Source organism: Haliotis cracherodii, unplaced genomic scaffold (genome assembly GCF_022045235.1).
Source record: "Haliotis cracherodii isolate W230 unplaced genomic scaffold, xgHalCrac1.p SCAF_14, whole genome shotgun sequence".
NCBI lineage: Eukaryota > Metazoa > Mollusca > Gastropoda > Lepetellida > Haliotidae > Haliotis > Haliotis cracherodii.
Window position 1 is genome coordinate 23,902,977 of NW_027266269.1, and position 11,513 is coordinate 23,914,489.

At 46.8% G+C, this 11,513-nt stretch overlaps 2 protein-coding genes across 2 annotated transcripts; both read left to right on the top strand.

The window, feature by feature from the left end:
* The first annotated feature begins 4,867 nt into the window (after positions 1-4,867).
* Positions 4,868-8,787, top strand: LOC139460315 (U1 small nuclear ribonucleoprotein 70 kDa-like). The gene is made up of 3 exons (XM_071241806.1): positions 4,868-5,173; positions 6,453-6,467; positions 8,203-8,787. Exons 1-3 carry the CDS (start codon positions 4,868-4,870, stop codon positions 8,785-8,787), a joined length of 906 nt encoding a protein of 301 aa, XP_071097907.1.
* A 412-nt stretch (positions 8,788-9,199) lies between these two features.
* LOC139460316 (uncharacterized) lies at positions 9,200-9,765 on the top strand. Its single transcript, XM_071241807.1, has 2 exons — positions 9,200-9,264; positions 9,456-9,765. Exons 1-2 carry the CDS (start codon positions 9,200-9,202, stop codon positions 9,763-9,765), a joined length of 375 nt encoding a protein of 124 aa, XP_071097908.1.
* The last annotated feature ends 1,748 nt before the right edge of the window (positions 9,766-11,513 follow it).

The window sequence follows — 11,513 nt, forward strand, 5'->3', positions numbered from 1 at the left end:
TCATTAACAACAAGGTTTATTCCTCTGAAGCTAAGGACCAAGCTATAAGGGATTCTTTAAAGGGGGAGGCGGCCAAGATTGCCGTTCACATGCAACCAGATGCCAGCACCACTGACTTACTTAGGAAGTTCAAAAGCGTGTTTGGTGTCGTGGAGAGGAGAGAGTGCAGTATGGCACTCTTCTACAGCGCTCGGCAGGAAGAGAAAGAGGATGTATCTGTATGGAGTTGTAGACTAGAGGAACTTCTTACAAGGGCCATGAGGGATAACTCCATCACGTATGAGACACGGGATGAGATGCTCCATAATATGCTGTGGACGGGGCTTAAACCCTCTTTGAAAAATATATCTGGCCACAAGTTTGACAGCATCCATAACTTTGTGGACTTACTGGAAGCACTACGTGAAATCGAGGCAGATCAACATAGCGCCACATCAGCTAGCCAACAGAAACAGGCCTGTACCGCCAAGAGAGCCATGGAGTCTGAACCAGAATGGAAGAAGGAAATGTCTGATATGAAGACTATCCTACACCAACTTACTACAGACATGGCCGACATGAAAAACCAAAGAGGACAGAGTTGGAGAACATCCCAGGACCATCGACAAGTGCCAAGGGGAGATAACCAGTGGAGGAGTCGACAGCCCTCCAACTATTCTAACCCAAGACCAGAAGGCCATTCTGAATATTCGCCTTATTCATCCCAACGAGCAGGAAGTGAAGCAGCTGATCCAGAGTGTTGGCGATGTGGACAGAGAGGCCATTACCAGTATGGATGCCGAGTGAGACTCGAACACAGTCGTCGTGGGAGGACTTTAAACTCATGCAGGCCTATGGGCAGGGGCAAGCCATAGGTCCTTCAAGACAGCCCAGGAACAGGGTTCCTGAGGGATTAGTTGGAAATACGAATGAGGTTGATTTATATATGGGAGATACACAGGTCAGATCATTGTTGGATACAGGAGCATCAGTATCTTTGGTGTCTAGGTCCTTCTACAATTCTCATCTCTCAAGTATTCCTATTGAGCCCTTAGGAGATCTATTGGATATCGAATGCGCGGATGGCGAAACATTACCTTACGATGGTTTCATTGAGGTCAAGGTCAATGCAATAGGTTCTGGTACTAGTGAAGCTATTCCTTGTTTGTTACTGGTGGTACCAGATACACAGTACAATGGGAAAGTGCCTGTGCTATTAGGAACCAATGTGCTTACCCACTTCTTGAAGGATTGCAAGGTACGACATGGTGCCAGATTCTTGCAGCATGCCAACCTAATAACGCCTTGGTACCTTGCTTTTAGAACCATTACTTTATGTGAGAAGAACTTGGAGAAGAATGACTGGAGACTTGGACTAGTATACAACGCTGAAGGTTCCAGAGTTACCATACCAGCCAACAGCCGTGCGGTGCTTAGAGGCCACGTTACCAAAGGAGTTAGATGTCCAAGAGTTTGTGCCCTTTTACAGCCAACAAACAGTTCATCCATTCCTACAGATTTGGACATAGCCCCTACGATTATTGATTATGACAGCAGTTATCCTGGATACATAGACGTGCATATTGCTAATGTTACCACACGAACTGTTGTGATACAACCGAGAGCGATTCTTTGTGAACTCCAACCAGTTACTTTACAACATCCATCCATTGGCAAGCCATTTGAAGGAGTTGCATTGACAGAGCAAGTTGAGATTGAACACAGTACCCTAACACCAGAGGAGTTTGAGAGAGGGATACAAGTCATCATGAAGTTTCGTGATATATTCTCAAAAGGTGAAGAGGACATAGGCCATTCAGATGCTGTCAAGCATAGGATAGATCTGGTTGATGATGTCCCCTTTAAACAGCGACACCGGCGTATACCACCTGCCATGTATGATGAAGTCCGGACACACCTTCAACAACTCTTATCTGCTGGAGTGATACGACATTCTCATAGCCCATGGGCATCGAATGTTGTATTAGCACGGAAGAAGTCAGGCCAGCTGAGGATGTGTGTCGACTTCAGACAGCTAAATCGTAAGACCATCAAGGATTCCTATGCTCTTCCCCGGATTGAAGAACTCTTGGATTGTCTCAGAGGGATGAAATATTACAGTGTCCTGGACATGAAGAGTGGTTACCACCAGGTTGAGTTGGAGGAGGACCATAAGCAGCGTACAGCATTCACAGTTGGACCTCTTGGATTCTTTGAATACCATCGTATGCCATTTGGTTTGTGCAATGCACCGGCGACTTACCAACGTGTAATGGAACAGTGTCTCGTTGGATTACATCTTGATATATGTTTAATCTATCTTGACGATCTGATTATCTTTTCAAAAACATTTGAGGAACATCTGGAGCGACTGGAACGTGTCCTACAGAGATTGAGGGAATGTGGTTTGAAGCTAGCCCCAAAGAAATGCCAATTCTTCAAAAGACGAGTGAAATATGTGGGATATATAGTATCTGAAGATGGCATTGAGGCAGATCCAGAAAAGATAAACAAGATTCAGGACTGGCCCACACCTTGCACACCAGAAGACGTCAGAAAATTCCTTGGATTTGCTGGTTACTATAGGAAGTTTGTGAGGAACTTTTCCACAATTGCCAAGCCTCTTTCAGAACTAATGCCAAAGATTCATCGAAAGAAATCTCACATTCCAAAGAGGGAGCAAGTTCAGTGGCAGTGGGGACCGACTCAAGAGAGTGCCTTTCAAGAACTCAAGACGTGTCTATCTACACCTCCGGTTCTTGGTTATGTGGATTATTCTCTCCCCTTTGAACTGCACACAGATGCCAGCAGTCATGGTCTTGGAGCAGTGCTATACCAGCAACAGAATGGAAAGCCAAGAGTGCTTGCTTATGCCAGCAGGGGACTTAGCAAGTCAGAGCGCCACTATTCTGCCCACAAGCTTGAGTTTTTGTGCTTGAAATGGTCCATTTGTGAGAAGTTCCATGATTATCTTTATGGACAGAACTTCACTGTACTGACGGATAACAATCCACTCACTTATATCCTCACTAGTGCCAAGCTGGATGCCACCGGACACAGATGGTTAGCTGCCCTTGCATCGTACAACTTTGACATCAAATACAGAGCAGGAAAAGCCAATGTCGATGCTGACATACTATCTAGGCTGCCAGAGTCCAGTGAAGTAAACGAGAAAGTGGATGTGATTTCTCAAGACTCCGTACATGCTATTTGTGGCACGATTTTACCTACAAATCTGTTGGAATGTGTTTGTTTTTCAGCAGATGCTCTGCCTGATGAAGAACTAAACATCACTGAAGAAACCTGTTCCATCAATGCTACAGACTGGCGGAGAGCCCAAACAAGAGATCCAGCTCTAGACATTATTATGACCCATCTCAGGAATCGGACAAGACCACATTACACAGACTACACTGGAAACACAGAGATGATTACTTTATTGAAGAGATTTGACCACTTCAAGCTGAAGAGAGGTGTGCTCTACCGAGTAATCCATGACAATGGAGAGGTACAAGAACAGTTAGTGCTACCAACAAGATGCCGTAAAGGAGCGCTGCATAGTCTTCATGACAATGTGGGTCACCCTGGTCGAGATCGAACATCTTCATTGATAAAAACAAGATTCTACTGGCCAGGGATGACAAAGGATATAGAGGGACATGTACAGAATTGTGAACGGTGTACTAGACGCAAGACTACCCCAGGAAGAGCCCCATTAGTGAACATACAAACATCACAACCTCTGGAATTAGTCTGTATGGACTTTTTGACACTGGAACCATCCAAGGGCGGACAACAACATATTCTTGTAGTCACCGATCACTTCACCAGATATGCACAGGCGTATCCAACCAGAAATATGACTGCCAAGACCACTGCTGATGTATTCTTTCACAACTTTGTGGTACATTATGGATTACCTGTGCGTATTCATTCAGATCAAGGTGCCAACTTTGAAGGAGCTCTTATGAAAGAACTGTGTATGTTGACCAACATGCAGAAGTCTCGCACTACGCCCTATCATGCCATGGGTAATGGCATGTGCGAACGGTTCAACAGGACACTTCTCAACATGCTTGGGACACTTGACCCAGAGAGCAAGAAGGATTGGAAGAGCCACGTTGGACCTTTGGTACATGCATACAACAGCACCAGGCATGAGGCTACAAATTATTCACCATTCTATCTGATGTTTGGGAGAGCTCCAAGATTACCAGTAGACTTGGCATTTGGTTTAGACATTGAGCCAGAGAAGTCGAGATCCATGTCTAAATACATCAGGAACCTCAAGGACAATCTACAACAGGCTTATGAACTGGCATCTGCCAATGCTAAGAGGTCTCAGACAAGGCACAAGTCAAATTACGACTACCGAGCGAGAGCAACCCAACTGGAAATTGCAGATAGGGTATTGGTGAAAAAGGTGGCATTTGATGGGAAACATAAACTGTCAGACAAGTGGGAGGAGGATGTGTATATAGTAATTAAACAGCCAAATCCCAGCATTCCAGTTTATGTTGTACAGAAAGAGCGTGGAGATGGAAAAACCCGTACACTCCATAGGAATCTGCTTTTGCCCATCAGTTCCTTACCATTGGAGACACCGATTCCTAAGCCAAGACACTCAGACAGGACACTGCTTGGACCATCCCCCAAGGAAGACAGGAGTCCCTTGTCTGACGAAGATCAGGACCAGGAAGAAGAAACAGATGACATCACCATTGTTGTTTCTCTTGACCCATCAGACCCGTCAGTGTCAACTGATAATCCAGATGACAGGCCGACTGAGGGAGAAGCACAAGACAGTGCTGTTCTGGATTAGGTCGTGACAGGAGAAGAGGAAGTGGTAGATGCTGCTGAAGATGTCCACAGCTCTGATGCTCAAGGAATGGAGCAGGATGCAGACTCTTCACAGAACGAACCACAGACTCCTGAAGACGGTCCTGGTGACACACAGACCCAACCCAAGGTCGCAGTCCCACCTATACCAGCACCAAGGAGATCTACCAGAGAGAGAACAAGACCAGCATGGCAGACCAGAGGAGATTATGTAATGTCTGCATTATCTCCATCATCATCATCACCATCACCATCATCAGACTGGCTTGGTCGTGCAGAGTACCTCAGCTCCCTAATGGCTAAGGGTGTATTTGCAGGCAGATCAGAGAAGGCACTGGATGCGTTGGTCAACTTGGTAGCTGGTAAGCAAGAATGACGAGGACGTCATTAAACAGGGAGGGGAAGTGTGTGGCAGTTACAGGTTTTGTTTAACTGTCAACTAACCAGTAATATACCAGTAGTATATAGTGTATATAATACATAGTGTAGTTAGTATTAGTATTAATATTAACATTAGTTATTTGTGTCAGTATTAGTATATAGTGTAAATAATAGATACTGTAGTTAGTATTAGCATTAGTATTATTATTAATATTAGTATTTAGTATTAGTACTTAATATTAGTATTTAGTATTAGTATTTAGTATTAGTTTGCAGTATGGGTTTTAGGGATTTTAATGAAGATTTGATACAATTCCTTTTAACTTAGTTATGCTTGGGTCAGTCACTACCCTATCAGCTCCTTTGTGTCAGTCAGGGCAAATGTTCTGGTTGAGTGGTTGACCCTATTGTTTTCCTTAGGGTCAGCTTTGCATGCTTTTTAACCCTCACTTGCACCTCAGTCACTACACAGACAAGTCACTGACAGGCGACAGCAAGTGGGCACTTTTTAAAGATTTTGTAAAGTCAAGGTATGTTTCCAATTTAATACTCAATCATATATAAATCTATCTTTTCATAAATAAGATTATATAAATAGGTGTATGTTAAATAAGGTATTTGTTATGATGTGTGTGAGTTAGTCAATGTCTGATTCTCCTGGACAGAGTGTTGTTTGACTATGTTTATGAGGCTATTTTCATATATGTGTTAAATGTATTGTAAGTGTGTGGACATTTATGATAGTTTTAGGATGTTTAGTCATTTATTGTGTTTTATGGTAGTGCTGTGTTCAGATCTGTAAATATGTATAAACAATAGCACTGATTTGATAATAATGTCCACACGCGCAAGAGCATTGTGTAAGGAAGCTAGTTTTATTGTACATTTAGAATAACTTCCATATTTATAGGTACTTTGATGTCACGGTAGCCCTGACCATGTAGTCGTGACAGACTAAAGTGTCACCTACACCTAGAGGCCATACTTCTGGTATGTTTATTTATCACCACATGTAAATATATATTATTATTATGATGTTTATCTATTGATCACGTTTTACACCACCTAAGAAGTATTTTGATTTGATGTATGCATATACTATATGTATGTATAATGTAATTCTAATGATCTAGCATGTTAGGACGTATACATATCCTCTATATATGTATAAGGTAATCCTGATGAAGCATCATGTTCTCATTTTAATTGTCATGATTTACAAGATTCTTATTGAGTGTTATTGTGCATTTCAGGGTGTGAAAGAAAGGGTATACCACTCGTCATCTAATAAACGAATCACACCCGTAGCTGTGTTTTTGACATCATTTATCGATGCACACACATAATTCTGCTACATATAACCCTACTACTAACTAATAAATCTTAACTGAAAGTTATGTACATAAGGACTTGAGCCTGCCACATTATTATTTGTGTATCTGTCAATATATGGATTGGAATTAACCATGAAATGCTTCGCGCATAATGGAATTTCCTCATCAACGGAAAAGCGGGGATTTAGTATGGAGGGAAGAGAGGTGATCTAGGAGGGAGGAAGAGAGAGGATGCAGGAGGGAAGAACAGAGGGGATCTAGGAGGGAGGAAGAGAGGATTCAGGAGGGAGGAAGGGAGGGATGTAGGAGGGAGGAACAGAGGGTATGTAGGAGGGAAGAGAGGATTCAGGAGGGAGGAAGGGAGGGATGTAGGAGGGATGTAGGAGGGAGGAAGGGAGGGATGTAGGAGGGAAGAGAGGATTCAGGAGGGAGGAAGGGAGGGATGTAGGAGGGAGGAAGAGAGGGGATGTAGGAGGGAAGAGAGGATTCAGGAGGGAGGAAGGGAGGGATGTAGGAGGGAGGAAGAGAGGGGATGTAGGAGGGAGGAAGGGAGGGGTGTAGGAGGGAAGAGAGGATTCAGGAGGGAGGAAGAGAGGGGTGTAGGAGGGAGGAAGAGGGGATTCAGGAGGGAGGAAGGGAGGGATGTAGGAGGGAGGAAGGGAGTGATGTAGGAGGGAAGAGAGGATTCAGGAGGGAGGAAGAGAGGGATGTAGGAGGGAGGAAGAGGGGATTCAGGAGGGAGGAAGGGAGGGATGTAGGAGGGAGGAAGGGAGTGATGTAGGAGGGAAGAGAGGATTCAGGAGGGAGGAAGGGAGGGATGTAGGAGGGAGGAAGAGAGGGGATGTAGGAGGGAAGAGAGGATTCAGGAGGGAGGAAGGGAGTGATGTAGGAGGGATGTAGGAGGGAGGAAGGGAGGGATGTAGGAGGGAGGAAGAGAGGGGATGTAGGAGGGAAGAGAGGATTCAGGAGGGAGGAAGGGAGGGATGTAGGAGGGATGTAGGAGGGAGGAAGGGAGGGATGTAGGAGGGAAGAGAGGATTCAGGAGGGAGGAAGGGAGGGATGTAGGAGGGATGTAGGAGGGAGGAAGGGAGGGATGTAGGAGGGAAGAGAGGATTCAGGAGGGAGGAAGAGAGGGGTGTAGGAGGGAGGAAGAGGGGATTCAGGAGGGAGGAAGGGAGGGATGTAGGAGGGAGGAAGGGAGTGATGTAGGAGGGAAGAGAGGATTCAGGAGGGAGGAAGGGAGGGATGTAGGAGGGAGGAAGAGAGGGGATGTAGGAGGGAAGAGAGGATTCAGGAGGGAGGAAGAGAGGGGTGTAGGAGGGAGGAAGAGGGGATTCAGGAGGGAGGAAGGGAGGGATGTAGGAGGGAGGAAGGGAGTGATGTAGGAGGGAAGAGAGGATTCAGGAGGGAGGAAGGGAGGCATGTAGGAGGGAGGAAGAGAGGGGATGTAGGAGGGAAGAGAGGATTCAGGAGGGAGGAAGGGAGTGATGTAGGAGGGAGGAAGGGAGGGATGTAGGAGGGAAGAGAGGATTCAGGAGGGAGGAAGGGAGGGATGTAGGAGGGAGGAAGAGAGGGGATGTAGGAGGGAAGAGAGGATTCAGGAGGGAGGAAGAGAGAGGGGTAGGAGGGAGGAAGAGGGGATTCAGGAGGGAGGAAGGGAGGGATGTAGGAGGGAGGAAGGGAGGGATGTAGGAGGGAAGAGAGGATTCAGGAGGGAGGAAGGGAGGGATGTAGGAGGGAAGAGGGGATTCAGGAGGGAGGAAGGGAGGGATGTAGGAGGGAGGAAGGGAGGGATGTAGGAGGGAGGAAGAGAGGGGATGTAGGAGGGAGGAAGAGAGGATTCAGGAGGGAGGAAGGGAGGGATGTAGGAGGAAGGAAGAGAGGGGATGTAGGAGGGAAGAGAGGATTCAGGAGGGAGGAAGGGAGTGATGTAGGAGGGAGGAAGAGAGGGGATGTAGGAGGGAAGAGAGGATTCAGGAGGGAGGAAGGGAGGGATGTAGGAGGGAGGAAGAGAGGGGATGTAGGAGGGAAGAGAGTGGATCTAGGATGGAGGAAGAGAGGATCTAGGAGGGAGGAAGAGAGGGGATCTAGGAGGGATGAAGAGAGGGGATTTAGGAGGGAGGAAGATAGGGGACCTATGAGGCAGGAAAAGCGGGCATTTAGAAGGGACGAAGAGCGGGGATTTAGGAGGGAAAAGAGAGGGGATCTAGGGGTGAGGAAGAGAGGGAATTTGGGAGGGAGAGAGGGAATTTAGGATTGCGGAAGAGCGGGGATTTAGGAGGGAGGAAGAGCGGATTGAGGAGGGGGAAGAGAGGGATGTAGGAGGGAGGAAGAGAGGGATCTAGGAGAGGAAGAGAGGGGTCTAAGAGGGAGGAAGAGTGGATGTAGGGGGATGAAGATAGTTGATCTAGGAGTGAGGAAGAGTGGGGATGTAGGAGGGAGGAAGAGAGGATCTAGGAGGGAGGAAGAGTGGATTTAGGATGGAGGAAGAGAGGATCTAGGAGGGAGGAAGAGAGAGGATCTAGGAGGAAGGAAGAGAGGGTATTTAGGGGTGAGGAAGAGAGGGAATTTAGGAGGGAGAGAGGGAATTTAGGATTGAGGAAGAGCGGGGATTTAGGAGGGAGGAAGAGAGGGGACTAAGGAGGGAGGAAGAGAGGGGACCTAGGATGGAGGAAGAGCGGGGATTTAGGAGGGATGAAGAGCGGGTTGAGGAGAGAGGAAGAGAGGGGATGTAGGAGGGAGGAAGATCGGGGATTTACTGGGAGCAAGAGAGGGGTTTTAGGATGGAGGAAGATGGGGGACCTAGGAGGGAGGAAAAGCGGGGATTTATTAGGGAGAAAGAGAGGGGATTTAGGAGGGAGGAACAGGGAATTTAGGAGGGAGAGATAGGAATTAGGAGGAGGAAGAGCGGGTATTTATTAGGGAGGAAGAGACGGGATTTAGGAGGGAGGAAGAGCGGGTATTAAGGAGGGAGGAAGAGAGGGGACCTAGGAGGGAGGAAGAGAGGGGACCTAGGAAGGAGGAAGAGAGGGGACATAGGAGGGAGGAAGAGACGGGATTTAGGAGGGAGGAAGAGAGGGACCTAGGAGGGAGGAAGAGAGGGGACATAGGAGGGAGGAAGAGAGGGGACATAGGAGGGAGGAAGACAGGGGACCTAGGAGGGAGGAAGAGAGGGGACCTAGGAGGGAGGAAGAGAGGGGACATAGGAGGGAGGAAGAGCGGGGATTCATGAGGGAGGAAAAGCGGTGGCCTAGGAGGTAGTATACTGACTCCGAGTCGACCAGTCCTTGTTTTAACCCCTAAATGCCGAGCGCCAGACAGGGTAACAACAAGTACCATTTTTTAGCGTCTTTTGGAATGACGCGGCCGGGGATCGAACCCGGGACCTTCCGATCTCCGAGCGGACGCTCTACCACTAGACCACAGAGGCGTTCTCGGATGGAGGGAGTTAGGAGGGACAAGTAAAACAAAATGACATGAAACACAATACAGAATATATCGTCCAAACTCCAAACATCGATAAAGCAACAGTTCGTCAAACACAGCCGCAGCTGAAGCAACTCAAGTTACACAGGCACATCGATGTAATACAAGAAACAATTATATATATTGCAGTTAATAATATGTATTTAAATGTGCCACGTTATGCAAACTTGGCCCTGACATGAAGCTGTGTGCAGATACGCGTGTTCTATCTGTAGGAAGGTGAGTGGTATATCTTACAATTTCAATTTATACTTCCGCTTTTAACCAGTTCAAGGTATTTGTTTCGAACGGACTTTGCAATATGTCATGTGTTTTAACAAAGGCGAGAAAACCCTTTCCATATGCCACGAGGCACCCGTCAATAGTCACCAGACAACAGAAACGGAGTTAAATTTGACAAAAACTATTAAGGTTATATGTAGGAGAAAATGCTCCCGGTACTCTTCAAACCAGTGAGAATTTACATACATGTAAATATTCTCATTGGTTCCCTCGGAAAAGCGGGGATTTAGAAGGGAGGAAGAGCGGGGATTTAGGAGGGAGAAAGAGAGGGGATTTAGGAAGCGGAAGAGAGGGAATTTAGGAGGGAGAGATTTGGATTAGGAGGGAGGAAGAGCGGGTATTTATTAGGGAGGAAGAGCGAGGAAGAGCGGGGATTCATGAGGGAGGAAAAACGTGGACTTAGGAGGTAGGAAGAGTGAGTGAGTGAATTGGGTTTAACGCCGCTTTTAACAGTATTCCAGTTATATCACGGCGTGTCAGCTTAATGTGGGAGGAAAGCCCGAAGTGATGCAGGTCTCATACGTTCACCACTTCGGTGAAACCCACGAGCACGGGTATGGTGCTGACAAACCAAAAACACAATCAGGGCGAACCGGGATTCGAACCCACAATTAGCGGTTTCTGGCGTGCCCAAGGGACGCAACTCTGCACAGCGAATCGCGGCGCCTTAGGCGACTGGGCCACCCGTGCCCACGGAGGAAGGAAGAAAGGATTTAGGAGGGAAGAAGAGCGGTGGCCTAGGAGGGATGAAGAGAGGAATGATGTATGGGAAATAAAGAGAGAGGACCTAGTAAGAATGATGAAGGTACGGATGGAGGGAGTTAGGGGGGACAAGTAAATATTCTCATTGGTTCCCTCGGTTACTCCTTGGATATTCCAAATGCTTACTCCCTTGGACATTGACCCGGTTCATCGTTCCCACAGACACGTCCACGCACGACTCTACACACTTATGTTGAACGTGACGTTAAACCACAATTCACATATGTTTGTATGTATACAACAATGGTTATGTATGGCGCTTCTGCTTGTTACAATAGAGTTACGAGTGCTTGTAGATTGAGTGCTGTATTTATTCTTTGATATATTCTGTACGATAACGCTCAATGCGATCTTCTAGATCGATACTGTAACGTTGCAGATATGGTGGATGATGAGTCCATCACTTACCACACCCAGAAACACCCGAACAACACCGGGTGGCCAATCAGA